The 21,828-nt window shown below is 38.5% G+C and overlaps 1 protein-coding gene across 1 annotated transcript in view; it reads left to right on the forward strand.

Annotated features, from left to right (window-relative positions):
• Nucleotides 1–20,662, forward strand: part of CarT (Carcinine transporter) — a 514,516-nt gene extending 493,854 nt beyond the window's left edge. Inside the window, exons 4-5 of the mRNA XM_067769656.1 lie at nt 19,525–19,703; nt 19,759–20,662. Of these exons, the coding sequence (XP_067625757.1) occupies nt 19,525–19,703; nt 19,759–19,942 (363 nt within the window). The 3' untranslated portion in view covers nt 19,943–20,662. The remainder of the gene's footprint in view (nt 1–19,524; nt 19,704–19,758) is intronic.
• The last annotated feature ends 1,166 nt before the right edge of the window (nt 20,663–21,828 follow it).

A 21,828-nucleotide genomic window follows, 5' to 3' on the forward strand; every position in this document is an offset into this window, starting at 1 on the left:
AATGGGAAACCTGCCGATTGCAATGCCGATGATATCTCGTCCCTTGCCTTGATTGCAATTTCGATGGTGTGTCCACCGGCGAGTACGTCATCAACGTACATGCAATTTCGCAGGATATCTGCTGCCATTGGATGCGATGTCTCCACGTCATCAGCCAGTTGGTGCAGCGTCCGAATCGCAAGATACGGAGCACAATTAACACCAAAGGTTACTGTTTTCAATTCGTAAATGTTAATTGGGTTTTCGTGGCATTTGCAAAATATGATTCGCTGGTATTTTGTTTGATTTTCATTAACCCATATTTGGCGGTATATTTTTTCTATGTCGCTGTTAAATATGTATTTGAACAGCCGCCAACGTATACGACTCTGACTTTTGTCGCTGTACTTCCCTCCTTTATAACAGCATGGTGAGGTAGGAAGTGACAGTAATTTGAGTCTGGCGAAATATTGCCTATTTGTTTCATGTGCCCTAAGGTTTCATATTCGGATACAACTCTATTGTATTCCGTTTGGAGGACTGGGTTTTTCGCAAGTCGTGTCTCGTTGCGATAGAATTGAGAACACGCACTTCTTAATGAGGGGCCTAAATTAAACTCTTTCTTAAAGGGTAAGGAGACTACGTATTTGCCATCGTTGTTCCGAACTGTTGTGGATTTGTATAGCTCCTCGCAGTAAGTGTCATCGTTATTGATACTCCTTTTCTTTGGAATTTCCTCTATCTCCCAAAAAGCCGCCAATTGTTTATCTAAAGTGACCTCATTGAAATATAAAACTTGGGCCTTATTTGTATCAACCGCATCTGTCCGGCCTGTCAAAATCCAGCCGAACACCGTTTCCTGTGCTATTAATGTGTTTAGCACATCTTTCCTAATGCCGCCTAACATAATTTGGGGGTATATGTCTCCGCCCAGAATTAGATCGACTGGCTCATTTACAAAGAATCGTTTGTCAGCCAGTACTAAGTCAGGGAATGCTTGCCTAGTCATTGCATTTATTCGGCAAGTTGGAAGATTACCTGTCAGTTGTGGTAAAACCAGCATGATCGTATTGATCTCGATTAACGGGTCGGTTGGTGACCGCGGTTGTATGTTGCACGCTTCTTTTACTTGTGCAGACATTGTATTATTGATGCCCGAAACTTGGGGATGCAGGTGTTTGGATGGCAGATTAATTCTGCGCTTTAGTTTCTCGGTAATGAATGAACATTCAGATCCCGAGTCTTTTAGGGCTCTCGCCGAATAGTCAACACCATTAAAATGAATATTGGCCTGAGCTGTCCCTAGTAATACCCCTTTATTTGTGTTTGCGAAACATAAGTTCACATTATTAATCGGAGCGTTTTCTCTTTTAGCATTGCGTCGTATTTGAGCTTCCCGTGAGGTAGATGCTCCGATAGTGTCAGAAGTATTTGTTGCTTTTGGCTGATTCGAAATATGAAGCAGCGTATGATGTCTTAAATGACATGTGGCACAGTTCATTAGACTGGTGCACTTTGTCAGCGAATGGCCAGCAGAAAGGCAGTTTATACACCCACGGCTGCTCTTAATTTGTTCAAACCGTTTATTGGGTGTTAAACGTAAGAACTTTTCACACTTTGAAATTCGATGTGCAGGACTTTTGCACATCTTACACGTAGGTTTGGCTACACTTGCACTTGCCTGATAGGACCCTAATTTTTTAGCAGATGTATCTGTTGTCGAACGAGATACTTGTGGCTTTGAGGTTTTGGAAACTGTATCCCTTCTCAGATCAGTCACGGTTTCTAAGGTTTGGAAACGATTGGATAAGAATATATCCATATCTGCCCATTTTGAAATTTCCGTTTTGTCTTCAATTGTTTGTTCCCAGAGTGCCAGTGTGGTTTCTGGCAGTTTTGTGGAACATAGATATGTTATAATTGCATCCCAGTTTGATATGTCTATGTGATGACACTGGAGCGCCGAGATGCAATTATTTATTTCACGTTGCAGTTTCTTTATAGAGCTATCGCATTCACTCTCAACTGCTTTCAAACTAAAAAGAATTTTTAATTGGGCGTTTACTAAGATACGTTTATTTTCGTATCTGTCACAAAGATTTTTCCACGCTGTTTCGAAACCGTCTTTCGTTAAAGGACATCGCCCAACTATCTCTTTGGCCTCACCTTGAGTCTTTTGGCTTAAATAATATAATTTTTCTACTGCTTCTAGGTTTTTGCTACGTATATATATAGCAGTGAACATGTCTCTAAATGAAGGCCAAGAAAGGTAATCTCCTTTGAAAACGTCCGTATCACACGGTGGCAGGCGCACGCGACATTCCCTGTCTCCTGAGCTTTCTTCTTTCTTTTCAGCTTTCTCAAGTTTTTCCGAGAGTTCAGCCATCGCTGCATGGCACTTGAGAAAGCTGAAGTATGCAATTTTGTGCTTCTTTTTGATAGCCGACAGCTCTTTTGCCTCCAGTTCTGAGGAGCTCAAGAGTTCCTCATATGTCTGCTTCGCCTTCTCTCATAGCGATTTCAACTCCTCCTTTGGACTAAGAGGGTGTGTTTTGTATGGTCTGAAGGAGACATATCATGATAGTCATTTTCAAACTCAGTCACTGCCTCTGCTTGGCGTATATAGGTATCCATTATATTAAATGAAAATTTATTTAAATATTAATTAATTAATTGCCTTTGCAGAGAGTCCTGATTGAAAATGAACTGGAATGAAGGAATGTATTCGAGAGAGATTTCTCGGTGAAGTGGCCTCGAAGCTTGCAAGAAAGCTAGTAGTTTGAGGGAATGTCCAATTGCGTGGTGGGAACAGCGCGCACCCACGTAATTGTTAAAAGAAAGTGCTAATGCAGCTGTGTTAACGAATTGTGTAAGCCAATAAGTAATGGCTAGTTGAAAAGTGGTGTTAGTGAAAAAATAAAAAAATGTATGAACGCTCGTTATGGACTTTTTGGTAATTTAACCAAGGACTGTGATCTTTTGTATCACAAAAAATTAGATCAGTCAAAACTGATTTGTATATTGCCGCAAGTGAGAATAATAAATTTTCAATTTTTTGTTTTAAAAATTGTATGAGAACTAAACCTATTGGCCACCCAAACAACAAAAACAATATGAGTGGTTTAAAAATAAGTGCACTTTGCACTGAAAATAAATTGCAGTATTGCCCGTGTAAGCAAGTGCAAGTGATTTTTATGTGGAAAAAAAATTTTATTTAATTAAATGTGCGCCTAAATTAAATTTACAGGTTTCTTAATAAGTAACCTTAACAAATCGAATTTTTGTGCTGTGGATTAAATGAATTTTTTCAGATAAATCCTGTAAAGGTGAAAATAGAAAAGTGGCGCAAATCGGTGTTTGAGGTTATGTTAACCTTTTAGAGCAGTGTTGTGCTACCTTGAGCTGTGTCCGGAAAATCTTACCGCTGGTGGCGGATTGTTCCGGATAGTCACAAGGCGTGTTGCACAAACTTTAAATAACTGCGTTAAGCGCCTTTTTCTATTTTTGCACAAAGTAAGACTTCTCACTTCACAAAAAAAAAAAAATCACTTGCACTATTTGATATAAAGAATCACTTTGTAATTTGTTATTTTTATTTTGTGAAATTTTATTAAATGTGAAATTAAAAGAAAACCCTACCTAGCACGGAATATTTTTAAACCACGTACCTTTCAATAAATTGTTGATCCGGACTAATAGATGATTGATTTTTGTGGATTGTCGGAGTTGTTGCTGTTGGTGTTGTGTCTTCCTCGAATCTGTTTGTATCACCGAAATTGTAGTTATCACTTTTTTGTGTGCCAATTGCTGATGATTATTATCACGATTGTAAATAACTGCTTCCTTGATTTAGTGCGAAATTTGAATGGTGCTTCTGACTAATGGCCTAGGGAGTGGAGTGGACTGTAAATTTGTGACTGGTTCTCTTTACCGGCGTGGTAAGGACCATGGACAAATGCGTGGGGGCAACGGCGCGCACCCACGTATTTGTTAAAGATTAGTTAGGCGAAAAAAGGGGAAGAAAAATAAAAACACCAAAAAGGTTTCGTATTAATAAAAGGAATTCACAGTGTTTTTTTTATTCAATGTGTATAAATACAACAAGTGTTAAGGAAAATGTTAACAAATGTTGTGAAAGGTTTAAAAATATTAAATATATTTTTGGAAATTGTTAAATATGTTTTTTTGGAAATTGGCAACTTACGTGAGCGTGTGATTACGTGTTCCTTTGCTGGCTGCTGGATTAAAAGAGGACGAGACTCTTTGCTACATGAGCCGATGAACCCACGATACAGCTCCTTCGTTGGGTTTCCCGGCAACAAAGTTGCTGTACCGCGGGCTCACAGCGGTAAAATCTTAAGATACATAGGTACTACCACTCACACATGCCTGTGTGTATAGTGATCAAAAGCATATGTGGGTGGTAATAACGAAGGAAAATAACCAAAGAATGTTATGTTACGAGGGGGGGAGGGGGGGGGGGGGCTATATTTAGGCCTGTGGCCTAAACACAAGCTATTCGTTGCACAGTTTGAGTGTTATTGTGAAGTACTTTAATAAAGGCCATTTTGCATTATTACAAATTGGAGTTATTTATTCAACAGTTTAGTGATTCGAACTTAGCAGAAGGGCAAATAAGAGTATTTGCAAGTAAATTCGTTACAATATACAAATTTTAATAGAAAATAGATGATATCTATTTTTTTTCTTTTTGAGTTATACCGTTATTCCATAGGTCGAATATCAAATATTTTGATTGAGATACTTTATTAAACAAAATAGTAGATACATTAATAACCATTGTTAAATACATTATATTCTATTATTTAGGTGTCCTCATAACTTCATAAACTGTGTGAGAACTATTTATTTATTAAAATAGCCGAACCTAAGGTTTGTAGTCTGACAACACTTAAAATGATTTTTCTTCAATTTCCTTTATTGACTACAAAATAAGTTTGTCAAATAAAAAACACACTGATACACTAACAACATATATTTTTTATTTGGCACAACAAATGCATTTCGGACAGACCTGCTGTCCATCATCAGCGACGCGCTACTAAAACAAAAGACAACAGTCAAGAATAGCCGTGTTTTTTAACACGCGTATATCCGTTTACGCTTAAACTTTATATTGACTGCTAAGAGACAAACTATAAATACACCTCTGAAATTGCTGCGCATAAATTTTGTCCTACTAAATTTCAATACGCATTATACTCAGATGTAACTGAAATATGTGTCTTTGTTTCACCCTGTACACTAATTCTATGTATTATATGTGTGTCCACAATTCATCGCAACTGATTCAGCTATATGTTATACCCTATGGCCATCAGAGCGTTGCGTCTCCGCTTTTCGGTACACCCTGTTGCTGTAGCTAGTTGTTTTACCACAGCCGCTAGATGGGTCTCCTAAGCATTATCTAAGCGAAGATAGGCGTTTTTTAACACGCGCAAACGAAACGTATACGCGCGTGTTAAAAAACACGGCTAATATAAACAAAATAGAAAATATTAGCAATATTATAGCAATTACAAAACAACGTACATATGTATGTATTAAATTAAAGAAAAAAGAGGGGAATTTATGTTCCCGTTGTCAGCATTCATGGCAATCTTGGTTTTTGTGATGTAGAGAGATTCGTAAGCGTAACTTTCTGTTGTTGTGCACCGCTTTTATTAAATGAAGACTCTCTTCTACAGTGCCGATGCTGTGCTTTGTTGAACTGTCGTCATTTGTGGTGTGAATGTGCGCTGCTACTTCGGACCGATGAATTTGTTTATTTTTGGCGTGCTTTTCGTGTTCTTTGAAAAGAACAGAGATTTGCCTTCTAGTTTGTCCAACATATTTTGCATCGCAACCCAGGCAGCTAATTTGGTAAATGCCGCTACGCTCAAGCATTGGGACAGTATCTTTTGTGGAGCCCAAAATGTTTTTATACTCAGTTGAGCAGAGCTCACAGAGTATATTAAGTTTTATTGGATAACGGTTGGTTGTACATATACAAAGGAATCGAGATAGATATAGACTTCCATATATCAAAATAATCAGGATCGAAAAAAAATTTGATTGAGCCGTGTCCGTCCGTCCGTCCGTCCGTCCGTTAACACGATAACTTGAGTAAATTTTGAGGTATCTTGATGAAATTTGGTATGTAGGTTCCTGAGCACTCATCTCAGATCGCTATTTAAAATGAACGATATCGGACTATAACCACGCCCACTTTTTCGATATCGAAAATTTCGAAAAACCGAAAAAGTGCGATAATTCATTACAAAAGACCGATAAAGCGACGAAATTTGGTAGATAAGTTGAACTTATGACGCAAAATAGAAAATTAGTAAAATTTTGGACAATGGGCGTGGCACCGCCCACTTTTAAAAGAAGGTAATTTAAAACTTTTGCAAGCTGTAATTTGGCAGTCGTTGAAGATATCATGATGAAATTTGGCAGGAACGTTACTCTTATTACTATATGTACGCTTAATAAAAATTAGCAAAATCGGAGAAGGACCACGCCCACTTTTAAAAAAAAATTTTTTTTAAAGTAAAATTTTAACAAAAAATTTAATATCTTTACAGTATATAAGTAAATTATCTCAAGATTCAACTCCAGTAATGATATGGTGCAACAAAATACAAAAATAAAAGAAAATTTAAAAATGGGCGTGGCTCCGCCCTTTTTCATTTAATTTGTCTAGGATACTTTTAACGCCATAAGTCGAACAAAAATTAACCAATCCTTTTGAAATTTGGTAGGGGCATAGATTTTATGGCGTTAACTGTTTTCTGTGAAAATGGGCGAAATCGGTTGATGTCACGCCCAGTTTTTATACACAGTCGTCCGTCTGTCCTTCCGCATGGCCGTTAACACGATAACTTGAGCAAAAATCGATATATCTTTACTAAACTCAGTTCACGTACTTATCTGAACTCACTTTATCTTGGTATGAAAAATGAACGAAATCCGACTATGACCACGCCCACTTTTTCGATATCGAAAATTACGAAAAATGAAAAAAATGCCATAATTCTATACCAAATACGAAAAAAGGGATGAAATATGGTAAGGTAATTGGATTGTTTTATTGACGCGAAATATAACTTTAGAAAAAACTTTATAAAATGGTTGTGACACCTACCATATTAAGTAGAAGAAAATGAAAAAGTTCTGCAGGGCGAAATAAAAAACCCTTAAAATCTTGGCAGGTATTACATATATAAATAAATTAGCGGTATCCAACAGATGATGTTCTGGGTCACCCTGGTCCACAAATTGGTCGATATCTGGAAAACGCCTTCACATATACAACTACCACCACTCCCTTTTAAAACTCTCATTAATACCTTTAATTTGATACCCATATCGTACAAACTCATTCTAGAGTCACCCCTGGTCCAACTTTATGGCGATATTTCGAAAAGGCGAACACCTATAGAACGAAGGCCCACTCCTTTTTTAAAAATACTCATTAACACCTTTCATTTGATACCCATATCGTACAAACAAAGTCTAGAGTCACCCCTGGTCCAGAAAGGCCCACTCCCTCTTAAAATACTCATTAACTCCTTTCGTTTGATACCCATATTGCACAAACGAATTCTAGAGTCACCCCTGGTCCACCTTTATGGCGATATCTCGAAAAGGGGTCCACCTATAGAACTAAGCCCCACGCCCTTTTAAAATAATCATTAACACCTTTCATTTGATACCCATATCATACAAACAAATTCTAAAGTCACCCCTGGTCCACCTTTATGGCGATATCTCGAAAAGGCGAACACCTATAAAACGAAAGCCCACTCCCTTTTAAAAATACTCATTAACACCTTTCATTTGATACCCATATCGTACAAACAAAGTCTAGAGTCACCCCTGGTCCACCTTTATTGCGATACCTCGAAAATGCATCCACCTATAAAACTAAGCCCCACTCCCTCTTAAAATACTCATTAACTCCTTTCGTTTGATACCCATATTGGACAAACGAATTCTAGAGTCACCCCTGGCCCACCTTTATGGCGATATCTCGAAACGGCGTCCACCTATAGAACTAAGGCCCACTCCCTTTTAAAATACTCATTAACACCTTTCGTTTGATGCCCATATTGTGCAAACAAATTCTAGGGTCACCCCTGGTCCACCTTTATGGCGATATCTCGAAACGGCGTCCACCTATGGAACTAAGGATTACTCCCTTTTAAAATGCTCATTAACACCTTTCATTTGATACCCATATCGTACAAACGCATTCTAGAGTCACCCCTGGTCCATCTTTACGGCGATATCTCGAAAAGGCGTCCATCTATAGAACTTAGGTCCACGCCCTTTTAAAATACTCATTAATACCTTTCATTTCATACCCATATCGTACAAACGCATTCTAGAGTCAACCCTGATCCACCTTTATGGCTATATCCCTAAATGGCGTCCACCTATAGAACTATGGCCCACTCCCTCATAAAATACTCTTTAATGCCTTTCATTTTATACACATGTCATACAAACACATTCCAGGGTTTCCCTCGGTTCATTTTCCTACATGGTTATTTTCCCTTATGTTGTCACCATAGCTCTCAACTGAGTATGTAATGTTCGGTTACACCCGAACTTAACCTTCCTTACTTGTTTAATTTGTTGTTGTTTGTGTATACGATTTTCATTTCATTCTTTTCAAATATGTTCGTTAAATTATTGGTGATAGCAGGAAAATAAATAAATGGTATGCGTGCTAATTTGTTTGTTTTAATTTCTTTATTTTGAGCGAAGAGAGTAGTTAAATTGTTTTTGTTGTGTAAGCTGGACTGTTCTTTTATTAGTTTATCGATGAGTTTCTTGTCAAAGCCATTGGTAGTTGCGAGATCAAAAATTTCTGTATACTCGTTTTTATAATTAGTTACGGAGAGTGGTAAATTCACAAGGCGATAAACCAATGAATGAAATGCAGCTATTTTAGTTTGATAGGGGCAGAAATAATCACTTGTGATTAAACGGTCAGTTGAGGTGGGTTTTCGATATACCGCTTATCAATTTTATTGTTCACTCTTGTGCATTTCAAGTCTAAGAAATTTATGGAGTTTTTTTCATCTTCCACTTCAACTGTGAAATTTATACTGTCGTATTTGTTGTTTATTGTGTCCAATGTGTGTTGAAGTTCTTGTTTTTTAATTATGCAAAGCACATCGTCGACGTATCTGATCCAAATTCGAGGTAAGACACCTTCTGCTTTTAAATCGTTTTCCAATTTGGTCATGAATGCTTCTGCAATTAGTGGTGACAGTGGGTGGGTTTCCCATGCTGGTACCGAAGTCATTAGAATAAAACTTATCTGTTAAGGCAAAACAATTGTGGGACATACAAATCTGGTATGCTTCAATTAAAACTTTTATTTAATCCGGGTTGGCTTGTTTGTTTTCCAGGTGTTTTCGAAGAGACTCTATAGCAATATCAACTGGGATGCTCGGAAACAATGCTGTTACGTCGAAGGATGCAAAAATTTCACCTTCATTGATTTCTATATCTTTGGTCCTGTTAACAAATTCGAAGGTGTTTTTTATGCTGGCACCCTCAATATTTCCATATTTGCTCAACTCATTTACCAACCATTTTGCGACGCGAACCAACGGTGATGATGTATTGAAGACGAGTTTCCGCATCTTTTCTCCTTCCTTATGGACCTTTGGCAAACCGTACATTTTGGGTACACTAGGATTTGGCACCAACAAGGCGTATTTATTGGTCTTAAAAACTTCGCAAATTTTCTTGATGATTGATTTGGCGTCATTAACCATACGATTAAGCGGGGATCGTTTTAAAAGTTGGAAACCATCTTCTTCGATAGAGAGATGCAGTCGGCGGTCGTAGACTTTTTTGTCCATAATAAGGACTTTATTACATTTATCGGACTTCATATAGTAGACGTCCTTCTCTTTTAAGTGTTTAATCGTCTTGATTACTTCTGGTATCTGACGTTTTTTATGTTTGAGTTTAACATTTTTTATTGATTTCATTGCTGTTTCACGAATTGTCTTTTGTGTACTTAACGGTTTGAACTGAATGGTGGATTCAATATCTACGATGGAATCTTCTACATTCCTGGACATTGTGTGGGGGGTAAAATTTAGACCTCTGATTAATAGATCTAGTTCTTCATCGTTGAACATGGCGGTAGATAGGTTCATTACGAGGTTTTTTACTGGGCGAATTTCGGGGCGGACTTTTGGGTGTTGACTAAGTTGTTCCTCGATGAGTCTTTTTTCATTTGCCATTTTGTATATTGCGTTTTTTCTTGAAGCTGTTATGGCATTGTTCGAAGAATTTTTGTAGGTTTTCCATGAAAATTGCAAACGAGATCTTGTCCATTGAATTTGTTAACTGCAAATGTAAACTGTATAATTCAAGCTGCGTTGAGTCGAGACGGTTATATTGGTATTGGCTTGAATTATACAGTTTACATTTGGAGTTAACCAATTCAATGGACAGTACCTCGTTTGCAATTTTCATGGAAAACCAACAAAAATTCTTCGAACAATGCCATAACAACTTCAAGAAAAAACGCAATATACAAAATGGCAAATTAAAAATACTCATCGAGGAACAACTTAGTCAACACCCAAAAGCCCGCCCCGAAACTCGCCCAGTAAAAAACCTCGTAATGAACCTATCTACCGCCATGTTCAACGATGAAGAACTAGATCTATTAATCAGAGGTCTAAATTTTACACCCCACACAATGTCCAGGAATGTAGAAGATTCCATCGTAGATATTGAATCCACAATTCAGTTCAAACCGTTAAGTACACAAAAGACAATTCGTGAAACAGCAATGAAAGCAATAAAAAATCCTAAACTCAAACATAAAAAACGTCAGATACAAGAAGTATTCAAGACGATTAAACACTTAAAAGAGAAGGACGTCTACTATATGAAGTCCGTTAAAGTAATAAAGTCGTTATTATGGACAAAAAAGACTACGACCGCCGAATGCATCTCTCTATCGAAGAAGATGGTTTCCAACTTTTAAAACGATCCCCGCTTAATCGTATGGTTAATGACGCCAAATCAATCATCAAGAAAATTTGCGAAGTTTTTAAGACAAATAAATACGCCTTGTTGGTGCCAAATCCTAGTGTACCCAAAATGTACGGTTTGCCAAAGGTCCATAAGGAAGGAGAAAAGATGCGGAAACCCGTCTTCAATACATCATCACCGTTGGTTCGTGTCGCAAAATGGTTGGTAAATGAGTTGAGCAAATATGGAAATTTTGAGGGTGCCAGCATAAAAAACACCTTCGAATTTGTTAACAGGACCAAAGATATAGAAATCCATGAAGGTGAAATTTTTGCATCCTTCGACGTAACAGCATTGTTTCCGAGCATCCCAGTTGATATTGCTATAGAGTCTCTTCGAAAACACCTGGAAAACAAACAGGCCAACCCGAATGAAATAAAAGTTTTAATTGAAGCATCCCAGATTTGTATGTCCCACAATTTTTTGCCTTCAGAGATAAGTTTTATTCTAATGACTTCGGTACCAGCATGGGAAACCCACCCACTGTCACCGCTAATTGCAAAAGCATTCATGACCAAATTGGAAAACGATTTAAAAGCAGAAGGTGTCTTACCTCGAATTTGGATCAGATACGTCGACGATGTGTTTTGCATAATTAAAAAACAAGAACTTCAACACACATTGGACACAATAAACAACAAATACGACAGCATAAAATTCACAGTTGAAGTGGAAGATGAAAAAAACTCCATAAAAATCTTAGACTTGAAATGCACAAGAGTGAACAATAAAATTGACTATGTGGTATATCGCAAAACCCACCTCAACTGACCGTTTAATCACAAGTGATTCTTTCTGCCCCTATCAAACCAAAATAGCTGCATTTCATTCATTGGTTTATCGCCTTGTGAATTTACCACTCTCCGTAACTAATTATAAAAACGAGTATACAAATATTATTGATCTCGCAACTACCAATGACTTTGACAAGAAATACATCGATAAACTAATAAAAAAACATTCCAACTTACCCTACAAAAACAATTTAACTACTCTCTTCGCTCAAAATAAAGAAATTGAAACAAACAAATTAGCACACATACCATTGATTATTTTCCTGCTATCACCAATAATTTAACGAACATATTTGAAAGGAATGAAATGAAAATCGTATACACAAACAACAACAAATTAAAAAACATTTTGGGCTCCACAAAAGATACTGTCCCAATGCTTGAGCGTAGCGGCATTTACCAAATTAGCTCCCTGGGTTGCGATGCAAAATATGTTGGACAAACTAGAAGGCAAATCTCTGTTCATTTCAAAGAACACGAAAAGCACGCCAACAATAAACAAATTCATCGGTCCGCAGTAGCAGCGCACATTCACACCACAAATGGCGACAGCTGAACAAAGCACAGCATCGGCACTGTAGAAGAGAGTCTTCATTTAATAAAAGCGGTGCACAACAACAGAAAGTTAGACGCTTACGAATCTCTCTACATCACAAAAACCAAGATTGCCATAAATGCTGACAACGGGAACATAAATTCCCTCTTTTTTCTTTAATATAATACATACATATGTAAGTTGTTTTGTAATTGCTATAATATTGCTAATATTTTCTATTTTGTCTATATTCTTGACTCTTTTGTTTTAGTAGCGCGTCGCTGATGATGGACAGCAGGTCTGTCCGAAATTCATTTGTTGTGCTAAATAAAAAATATATGTTGTTAGTGTATCAGTGCGTTTTTTATTTGACAAACTTATTTTGTAGTCAATAAAGGAAATTGAAGAAAAATCATTTTAAGTGCTTATAACTATTTGTTATTTCCTTTTGTTATTTTTAACAATCTTTTTTACTACTTTTATCATTTTTAAACTTTTTCTATTTTTAACAATGGGGATTTATGTCTGCTTAGTCGTTTTTGGAACCACTTCAATTCTTTTATGTTTCAGTTCTTTCTGGTCTACGACACTGAATATATTTTCATACCATTTCGTTGCTCCACTACTGCAAAATTTTATTAGAGAGTTATACCGTTTTTCCATAAATGAAGCTAATATCTTTGTTAAATATCACTATTATTTTCTAAGATTAATATGGTATGTGTATGTAGTTGTGCTCTTTTCATTTAGTTGAGATATGGAAAAACGGTGTAACTCGACTTATACCATTATTCCACACATCCCCTCAATTGATACAGGGTGAATGTTAAGTATGAGTATGAGTATGTAAAGTTTTTATACAATGTAAGTATTTCAAAAAAGTAAATATTTGAATGTAAGTATTTTATATGTATATTAATATTTGTGTCTGTATATATGTTGATCCGGGTACTTGATGGAACTTGATTCATGTCTTCAGCACCCATTTCTCCTATGGTCTAGTAATTTCGTGAACCTGATGCTTGTTTACCAGCTACATACAAGTGTGGCAGCTTGCTTTATTGTTGTTGTGGCTTTATTTACTTATTATCAGATTAGTGATGTGAGTATCCCTTAGTGTCACTAATATTCGTCACAATACTTATAAAATTACTTATATCGTACAGGTGAATTCGCTTACAGCGCGATTTTTGTGTTATTAAGAATGCTGTTGTTATGAATTTGTTCCTCTTTACAAAAATTGTTGATAATCAAATAAATTTTAAGCCGAATTGCTTTTTATTGTGTTCTGATAATTTGCGTATGCAGGTGAAAGTAACTTAGTTGTGCAACCAACGGATTCACATAACGTCTGCAAGACTTCCGCTTAAATGTAGTGCAACGAAATGTGAAGCGGTTGTTGTTGTTGTGTTATTAGGGTATAGCTTATTGAATTTGGGTTGCAGTAACTCATGTTGCTAACTGTGCTAAATTACATGTTGTTTACCGTCAAATGCAAGAATGAGATCTATCGTGACGATAATTTTTTTAATTTTGCCTTGAAGCTTCACTTCAATTCATTGATATGTTGGCATACATATGTTTGCAAAACAAATATTTTCCTCATTTTGGCGAAGCAGTCTGATTTCTCCGAAGCAATCAACAAATCATTGAAGTGCGTTCCCGCGGCTCAACCAGCGAACATTATTATACGTCAGTAACCTATTATACAACGAGTTTACTTCATCCTACAAGGCATCAGGCTTTCGCTTATTTAAAGCCTGCGATGAAATGCGGTTGTATATATTTGTGACTAGCACCATTACATTATCAAAAAATGTTAAACCACTCTTATCACACAAGGCTTGTTGGTGAATTATGCAGTGTAATTGAAGAATCGAATGTCCTACGTCTGTTTCAAATAAACTTATGAAACAATTTTTTGTCCACCATACTTGGAGCACCATCTTACTTACTTACTTAATTGGCGCTTAGCCGTTTAAACGGTTATGACCGTCCAACAAGGCGCGCCAGTCGCTATTTCTCTCTGGCAAACGGCTCCAATTGGTCACACCTAGGGAGTTTGAATGCTTTTCCATCTGGTCCTTCCAACGGAGTGGTGGCCGCCCTCTACCTCTGCTTCCATAGGCGGGTTTCGATAGAAACACTTTCTTGGCCGGAGCGTCATCTTTCATTAGCATAACATGGCCTAGCCAGCGAAGCCGCTGCATTTCAATTCGCTGGACTATGTTGATGTCTGCGTATAGCTCGTACAGCACATCGTTAAACCTTCTTCGGTACTCGCCATCGCCAACGCGTAGAGGTCCATAAATATTTCGCAGAACTTTTCTCTCGAACACTCCCAGAGCCGTTTAATCTGACGTTGTCATGGTCAATTACCTACCTAGTCCAAAGTAGTATTTATTGGCAAGAGTGATTCTTCGCTGGATTTCAGAGCTGATGTTGCTAGTGTTGATGCTGGTTCCCAAATAAAAGAAATTATTATTATTATTACTAGGCCTGGAAGCACTGCGCCCTTTGTGCAGATCCATTGTGCATGACCTTTAAGCCTAATTTTGTATCTGGAGGCTTTTGATGTATCTAAGTACCTCCTCAAGCTTTTTTCTACATACAACATAGGGATTAAGAGTCACACCACCTAGATGGGAGAGTATGTGCCTAGCCAGGGCGGCGCATTTGCAGATAATGTGAACCGGAGTTTCATCCTACAGATCACAGAACAACAAGTTTGATTGTCGGATAGATTAAACTTACTTAGGTGATATCGTAGACCACAGTATCCTATATAATACCCAGTGAGAGTTCTTAGGTCCTCCCTACTTAGATCAATGAGTTTGGCTGATACTTTCATTACCGGAATTATAAACAGTTTGGCCTGTCTTTGCCCTGGGCAGTCAATCCAGTGGCGTCTGAATTGTTTAGTTTCCCAGTTACTTATAGTTTCCCTAGTGTGTGCTTTTGTAAGTCCACAAAAGGGCTCTCGACCATAGAATGCGGCTATGGCACCCTGCTTCGCTAGGTAATCTGTATGTTAATTACCCTCATGTCCGTGATATCCGGGAACTCATCCTAACAAAACCTTGTTTTTGGCTCCCAGGTCATTAAGGATTTCAGCGCAGTCATCCACTAGCTTAGATGTAACTGTGTAGGATTGCAGGGTACGCTGTCCCACATAATGTAGATGCTCTTTGATGCTGAGCTTCTCCGCAGACATTCTCTACCACAGACTTCTATTGCATGGATTTCTGCCTAAAATATGGTGGGGTAGCATCCCATTGGTATCGATTTCTTGAAGTTCAGCCTATAGATGTCAGCTCCCGTTCTTCCGTCATTGAATTTCGATCCATTCGGGGACCAGAGTCAGGGTTATTATAGAGATTCTCTGTTTCTCAGTGTTTCCTGCCAACAATGGACACTAGAAAGTTCCGTGAGATTCTGAGCTTAGGGGACATTACCTCACGCAGTGGGATTTCCTGTGGGACTTCCTGTGAATTTTCTTATTAATTCTATATGCCCTATTATGTTTCCTGGCTTCAACTCCGAAATATTTGGAAGTCCTAGTCCGCCTAGTATTGCCTCTTTCTCTTTCAGAATAGGGAAGGGTAGTATTTCCACTAAAGCACTAAGTGCATAGCAGGCGATGTTGTCATCGCACCCGTTATGCCAATGCAAACTCGTCGCTGCAGTTTTCTTATTTTCGCTGTTGCCGTTCTTTGCGTGGACTTCTGCCATCAAACTAGAGAAGCATAAGTGAATATTGGCCTTACAACAGAACTGAATGTCCAGCATACCATTTTTGGTGATATCCCAGGTTTTGCCGTGGAGTCAAGTACAGACGAAGAAAGCTATTGCTTCTTTGTTTAGGAAACCATCCAAATGAGCATTCCTCGTGAAGGTTCTATCCAGTGTGACCCATAGGTATTTTCCTCCATTGAGAATTGTATTTTTGTACCACCCAGGTATAGTTCTGGGATGGATTCTTTCCAATCCTTTGGTATCGCACCACCTCTCTATTATGCGAAGGGCTTGTTTAGTGCGATCTGATACTTTTTCCTCGGGCATCCCTGTGATACAAATAGCTAGGTCATCTGCATACCCTTGTGTGTCAAATCCCTTAGTTTTCATTAACTGAAGGAGGTCATCTATGAACAGGGTCTGCAGGAGGATGCCTGCTTGTGGACATCCTCTTGTGGCAGCAATTGGTTCAGTTGCCCTCCCAGTTCCAAATGGATTTTTCTACTCCTTAACATGGAAAGCACCCATCGAATTATCATAGCGCTTATGTCCTTGTCAATCATAGCTTGTTCGATAGCTTGATGTGTTGTGTTATCGAAAACCCATGATATGTCAATAAAAGCGCAGAGGGCTATATTTCGATATTTACCGCGAGACTACGAATAGCCGTCTCCGTGGATTTCCCTGACTAGTAAGCGAATTGGTTCCTACACAGATGGAGTTTATTTAGACTGACCTCCTGATATGCTGATCTAAAATTTTCTCCATACCCTTTAGGAGAAACGAGCTCAGGCTTTCTAGTCAATACGACGAGGGCAGTTGCTCGGACTTCTCTGGCTTTGGTTAAAATACTACCTTAACTTCTGCATACCTGTTTGGGATATGGCCGAGCAGTAATGATGCCTTATATAAAGTGGACAATACTGGGGCTATATGATATATCCCTTGCTGCAACAGACAAAGAAAGACCCCCTCCAGTCCTGGTGATTTGAATGGGCTGAAATTAGACAGGGCCTATTGCACTCGTTTGACAATGGTGAGCATTGTTGCTAGGCTTTTTTCATTACCGCAGATGGTCGGCAAATCTGCCATCATAGGTGGTGATTGATATCCTACTGTGCATTCAGGAAAGAAAGTTTCGAGTAAGAGTTCACATGTCTCTTCCGGTCGCGTGGTGTAGCTCCCATCTGTTTTTTTTTCAAAGTGCCAATTACATTTCTGTGATCTCTAGAAAGGGTTTTTTGTAGTCGAACTACTGCTGGAAGATCATTAATATTTTTACAGAGACTCTACAGGTAGCTCTTTTAGATTTCCTAAGGTCTTTATTGTAAGATGTTTGTACGAGTTTCAGTCGCCAGTAGCTCTCGCTTTATTAAATAGCTTCCTAGCCTGGCATCTTAGCTGCCCAAGCTTTTTGTTCCACCAAGGCACATCGCATTGTGTACGTATCTTTCCTTGGGGCAACTTTCATTGAAAGCTGTTTTAACGTCTGAGTGAAGCTGTTCAGCTTCCTTCTAAATCTCCTGGGTTATGAGTCACTGCAAGCTGTTTCCAGCTTCCTCAATAATAAAACGGAAAAGCTACCAGCTCGTTTTTCTGGGATTTCTAAAAGCTGGCATGTGTTCCGGAAAGACATTGACTCCTCCCCTGAAACATACTAGTTAGTGACGGTGCTGGCCATATTGTGGCTGCACAGAGTAAGACCTAAAACTTCCCCTCTAATAGCATTTACAAAGGTGGGTACTCACTCCCGTTGTTGATGTTCGTGCTGCCCCACATTGCGTGATTGGAATTTGCATCACAACAGAGGATCCATGTTATACCACTCAGCTGACAGTATTTGATGAGGGCTATTGCTTCGGTTATTGGGACCGTTTCTTCTTCCCCCGGAAAGTAAGTAGAGGCTAAAATTGCTTTGTTTGCCTCTTAAGGTTAACATTTTTGCTCATACTGCTACGAAATCAACCATCATGAACTATAAAAGTGGAAGAAACATTAGTTTGTTGCTTAAAAGCATCGCCGCTCGTAGGCGAGAACTGGTGGCATAGATTAACTTACCATCAGTATTGTTCATGCTTTTTCCGGCACCGTGTTGGATCCAGGGCTCCTGGATGAAGGCTATTCCCAGACCTTCCTCGGCAAATTTTTTAATTATGGCGTCTGAGGCTGTATTGGAGTGGTGAAGATTAACCTGAAGGCATTGCAGGCGTCTTGGCTTTTGGGCTTTGATAGGGAGGGGATACATTAATTACGGTCTTTGCGGCCACGTTCCTTTCCCGATTGCTACGTGACAAAACAGCTTCTTCTGCCGTTCGTCCTCGTCCTTTCTTGTTCCCTCTCCTGTCATTAGGGCTCACACGAGGTGGCTGCCTTTTTGTCAGATTTTGGGGGACAGGCTGGTGGACTGTCGCTGCCTCGTTTGGCCTTTGTGGGCAGTAGACCAAGAAGGCCTGGTCTCTTCTTGTGAAGGTTTTTTGGGGGTGTTCGATTAACTCCGCAAATCCTGCTGTTCTGTGGGTAAATGCCTTCTAGATACTCTCAAGGTCTTCGCACAGCAGGGTTTGTCATCGCCAACCGTGTCATCCCCCTCACCCTTATTGTCACTGCCATTGGTACTTATATTTACCAGTGGCAGGGATGGCTTGTTTTTGGGCTTTAACTTGACTCTTTCAAACCCGCAGAAAATCAAGTAGTTTCGTTGCTTTATTAGCTCGGCAGACAGCGGTTCGACAGCTATTGTAACTTCCGCTACCGTGGACTTAGGTATTCGGTTGGGGATTCTCCAGTTCTTGGTACTCAAACCGACATTTTGGGCATCAGCTAACCGCAATATCTCGTCGTTTGAGGGGCATTCCTCTTCCTTAAAGTACCGCACGAGAATGATGCGATGTGGTACATCTGCAACAGATACCACCTTCAGCCATGGAGTGAGTTTTGGGGCAATGGCTGACCCCTCACCACGGACCGATCCCCAGGGTTCGTTGGCAAGCCACCTGGCTTCGTCGTAGCTTAGCCGATCGCGCTCTGTAGTTTGGCCAGGCTGATCATTTACCGCCAGAGAGGCAAGAAGCCTCTGTTCATCCTCCGGCGAGATTGTAGATTTTAACTTTACCGGATTTGTATCCTGCAGAGTTGCCGTATCTGCCATCTCCACGTCAAGCAGAGGACCATTCGGCCCCATCAATTGCGAGCATCACGAATGTTCTTTAGGAACTATGGAAAAAAGACCTACGGAATCTTTTATAAAAACGAATTAGTATAATAAAAAATGTGTCATTATGTACGTACTTATGAGAGAAATATGTATTACACCACACTACGGCGGTCGGGATGGTGTGTTATACTTGGGAAATTTTACGCTATACATATGTATATTGTTTAAAATAGTTTCCTTTGTATTTTTAGGGCAGAGATAACTTAAAGCTTCCACTCGTTATAATGGGCATAGTATCCATGATTGGCGGATTTACCAGTTTGAGATTACCTGAAACACTTCATGAAAGACTGCCTCAGACTCTTGAGGAGGGTGAAAACTTTGGACAGGAATGGTCATTAAATACATGCATGCGTTGCCATCCAAAGAAGTTGAGTAATTACCAGTTTACAACTATTGTATTATTACAATTCAATTATTTTTAGAGAAGGAATATCTCCTATTGAATCATATGAAGATCTGGATCTTCTTCCATCACGGATAGATCAAGAAGTTAATCAAAATATGCAGCCCCAAAGACATTCAATAAAACGTTTGGTGCGCCAAATGAGTGTTATGGAAACACAAAGAAATTTTGATGGAACAATGCAATTAACACATTGGATTTAAAGTAAACTGCAACTACATATGAAGGGTAGTCGCGAATTGTGTTTCAAGCTACAAAATCTCAATATTTCAGGGGAACGAAAAAACTTTTATGAAAGAAAAGAACGAATTTTCTTTGTAACTTTTAATGCTTGTCTAAAGACATGATATCAAGGAGTTTTATTCAAAGAACTACTCAGTTTGAATTTAAAATTACATCTCAATTCATGTTTCCTAATGTTTTCAGTGTTCAGTGCTAAATGAAAGTTTCCATAGGGCTTGTAAACGGGTGTGTACTTATGTATTTTTCTGTCATGTACTCTTCACTATATCTACTAATGTTTTGCCAAATATCACATTTATATTTCCTCTTTTTTGCACTTTACAATAACTTAAGTTATCGCACGTATTATTTCGCGCGTCACTTAAACCGTGTTGTCACTCACAGAAAGCAGCATAGTTTTGGCAAGTTTGGTGTTTGAGCTGTGCCAGAGTTCATTATTAGTAGTAATGTGCAAAAACCGGTTTTTAAAATAGTTCCGCTTAAAATGTTATTCGAGATTACCCTTCATATGATGCCATCTGCTTAAAACTTGGCTTTTATTCGGGGTATTGGATGGTTTTTGAAAACGGCCCTTATCACATATATCTTAGTGGGTTACTGTTTTCCAGAAACAATTATATTTCGAATTTAAAAACTAAACAAAAAAACGGAAATAAATTTTCGTACCTATTTTAAAGCTATGTATCTACATATATTTTTTCTGTACGTGTGTTTGTGACTGAATTCCTCCTAAACGACTGGACCGATTTTGATGAAATTTTGTGCGCGCGTTCAATGAAATTTGAGGATGCTTTGGATTCACCACTGTTTCCGTTTTCTTTCTTATTTCTCCGGGAAGTGAACTAGGGGCTGACTTGTTGTAAACAAAAAATTATTTATTGTGCGATTTCCTTGAAATTAGGTACAGGAGTACTTCTAGGGCTTTCTTATTGTTTGAAATACCTTTCTTTCCGCAAAGTCAAGGACCGTCCTATTCCATTAATTAATTACTGGTGATTTTTGCTGGAAATTGGAACAGGGGTACTTCGGTGACTGGCTTATTATACAAAGAACTTTTTTCTCGGGAAGGTGGACCAAGGACCGATCTATTCGAAAAAACATAACTGATGGTGGGATTTGCTTTAAATGGGGTACGGGGTTACCTCTTCATTAAGCTAAATGTTTTGGAGACTTTTTATTCTGGAAAGCAAACCAGTGATCGACCTATTAAAAAAATCTGTTTTTGTGGCATTTAGTCGAACTAATATTTGTGCACATTTCGGGAAAGTGGACCAGAATGATTTGTTTGAAATTTATTATTTAGGCGGCATTTAAAATAGGTTACTCTTATTTATAAAAGCGTATCCGGCGCTCGTATTACGTGTTACGATCCGTGATCGAAACTCATTTTTTAAATCACAATAGCTCCTAAAAGGTGGTCGGATTAATGGCATATTTGAACTAGCAACAATTAGTACTCGTTAGATCCATTCTTTATTATAATATTTAAAAAAAGTTTGACAGTTGCATAGTTATTGTTTGAATGAAAATGGTTTTCAGTCACTGATCGTAACACGTATTACGGGCCCAGAATTTGTTGATAGCTGCATTAACTTCGTACAGGGTTGGGCATTTTTCCACTACCTTCAAAATGCACTAACCACTAAAAATTCAAAAATTGCTAAAGCAACGAGAAAAGAAAAAAAAAAGAAAAAATAAAAAAACAAGTATGGAATGGCTAAGTTCGGCTGTAATCGAACATTACATACTCAGCTGAGAGCTTGGGAGACAAAATAAGGGAAAATCACCATGTAGGAAAATGAACCTAGGGTAACCCTGGAATGTGTTTGAATGACATGGGTACAGT

The sequence above is a fragment of the Eurosta solidaginis genome, chromosome 2 (assembly GCF_040869045.1).
Source record: "Eurosta solidaginis isolate ZX-2024a chromosome 2, ASM4086904v1, whole genome shotgun sequence".
Lineage (NCBI taxonomy): Eukaryota > Metazoa > Arthropoda > Insecta > Diptera > Tephritidae > Eurosta > Eurosta solidaginis.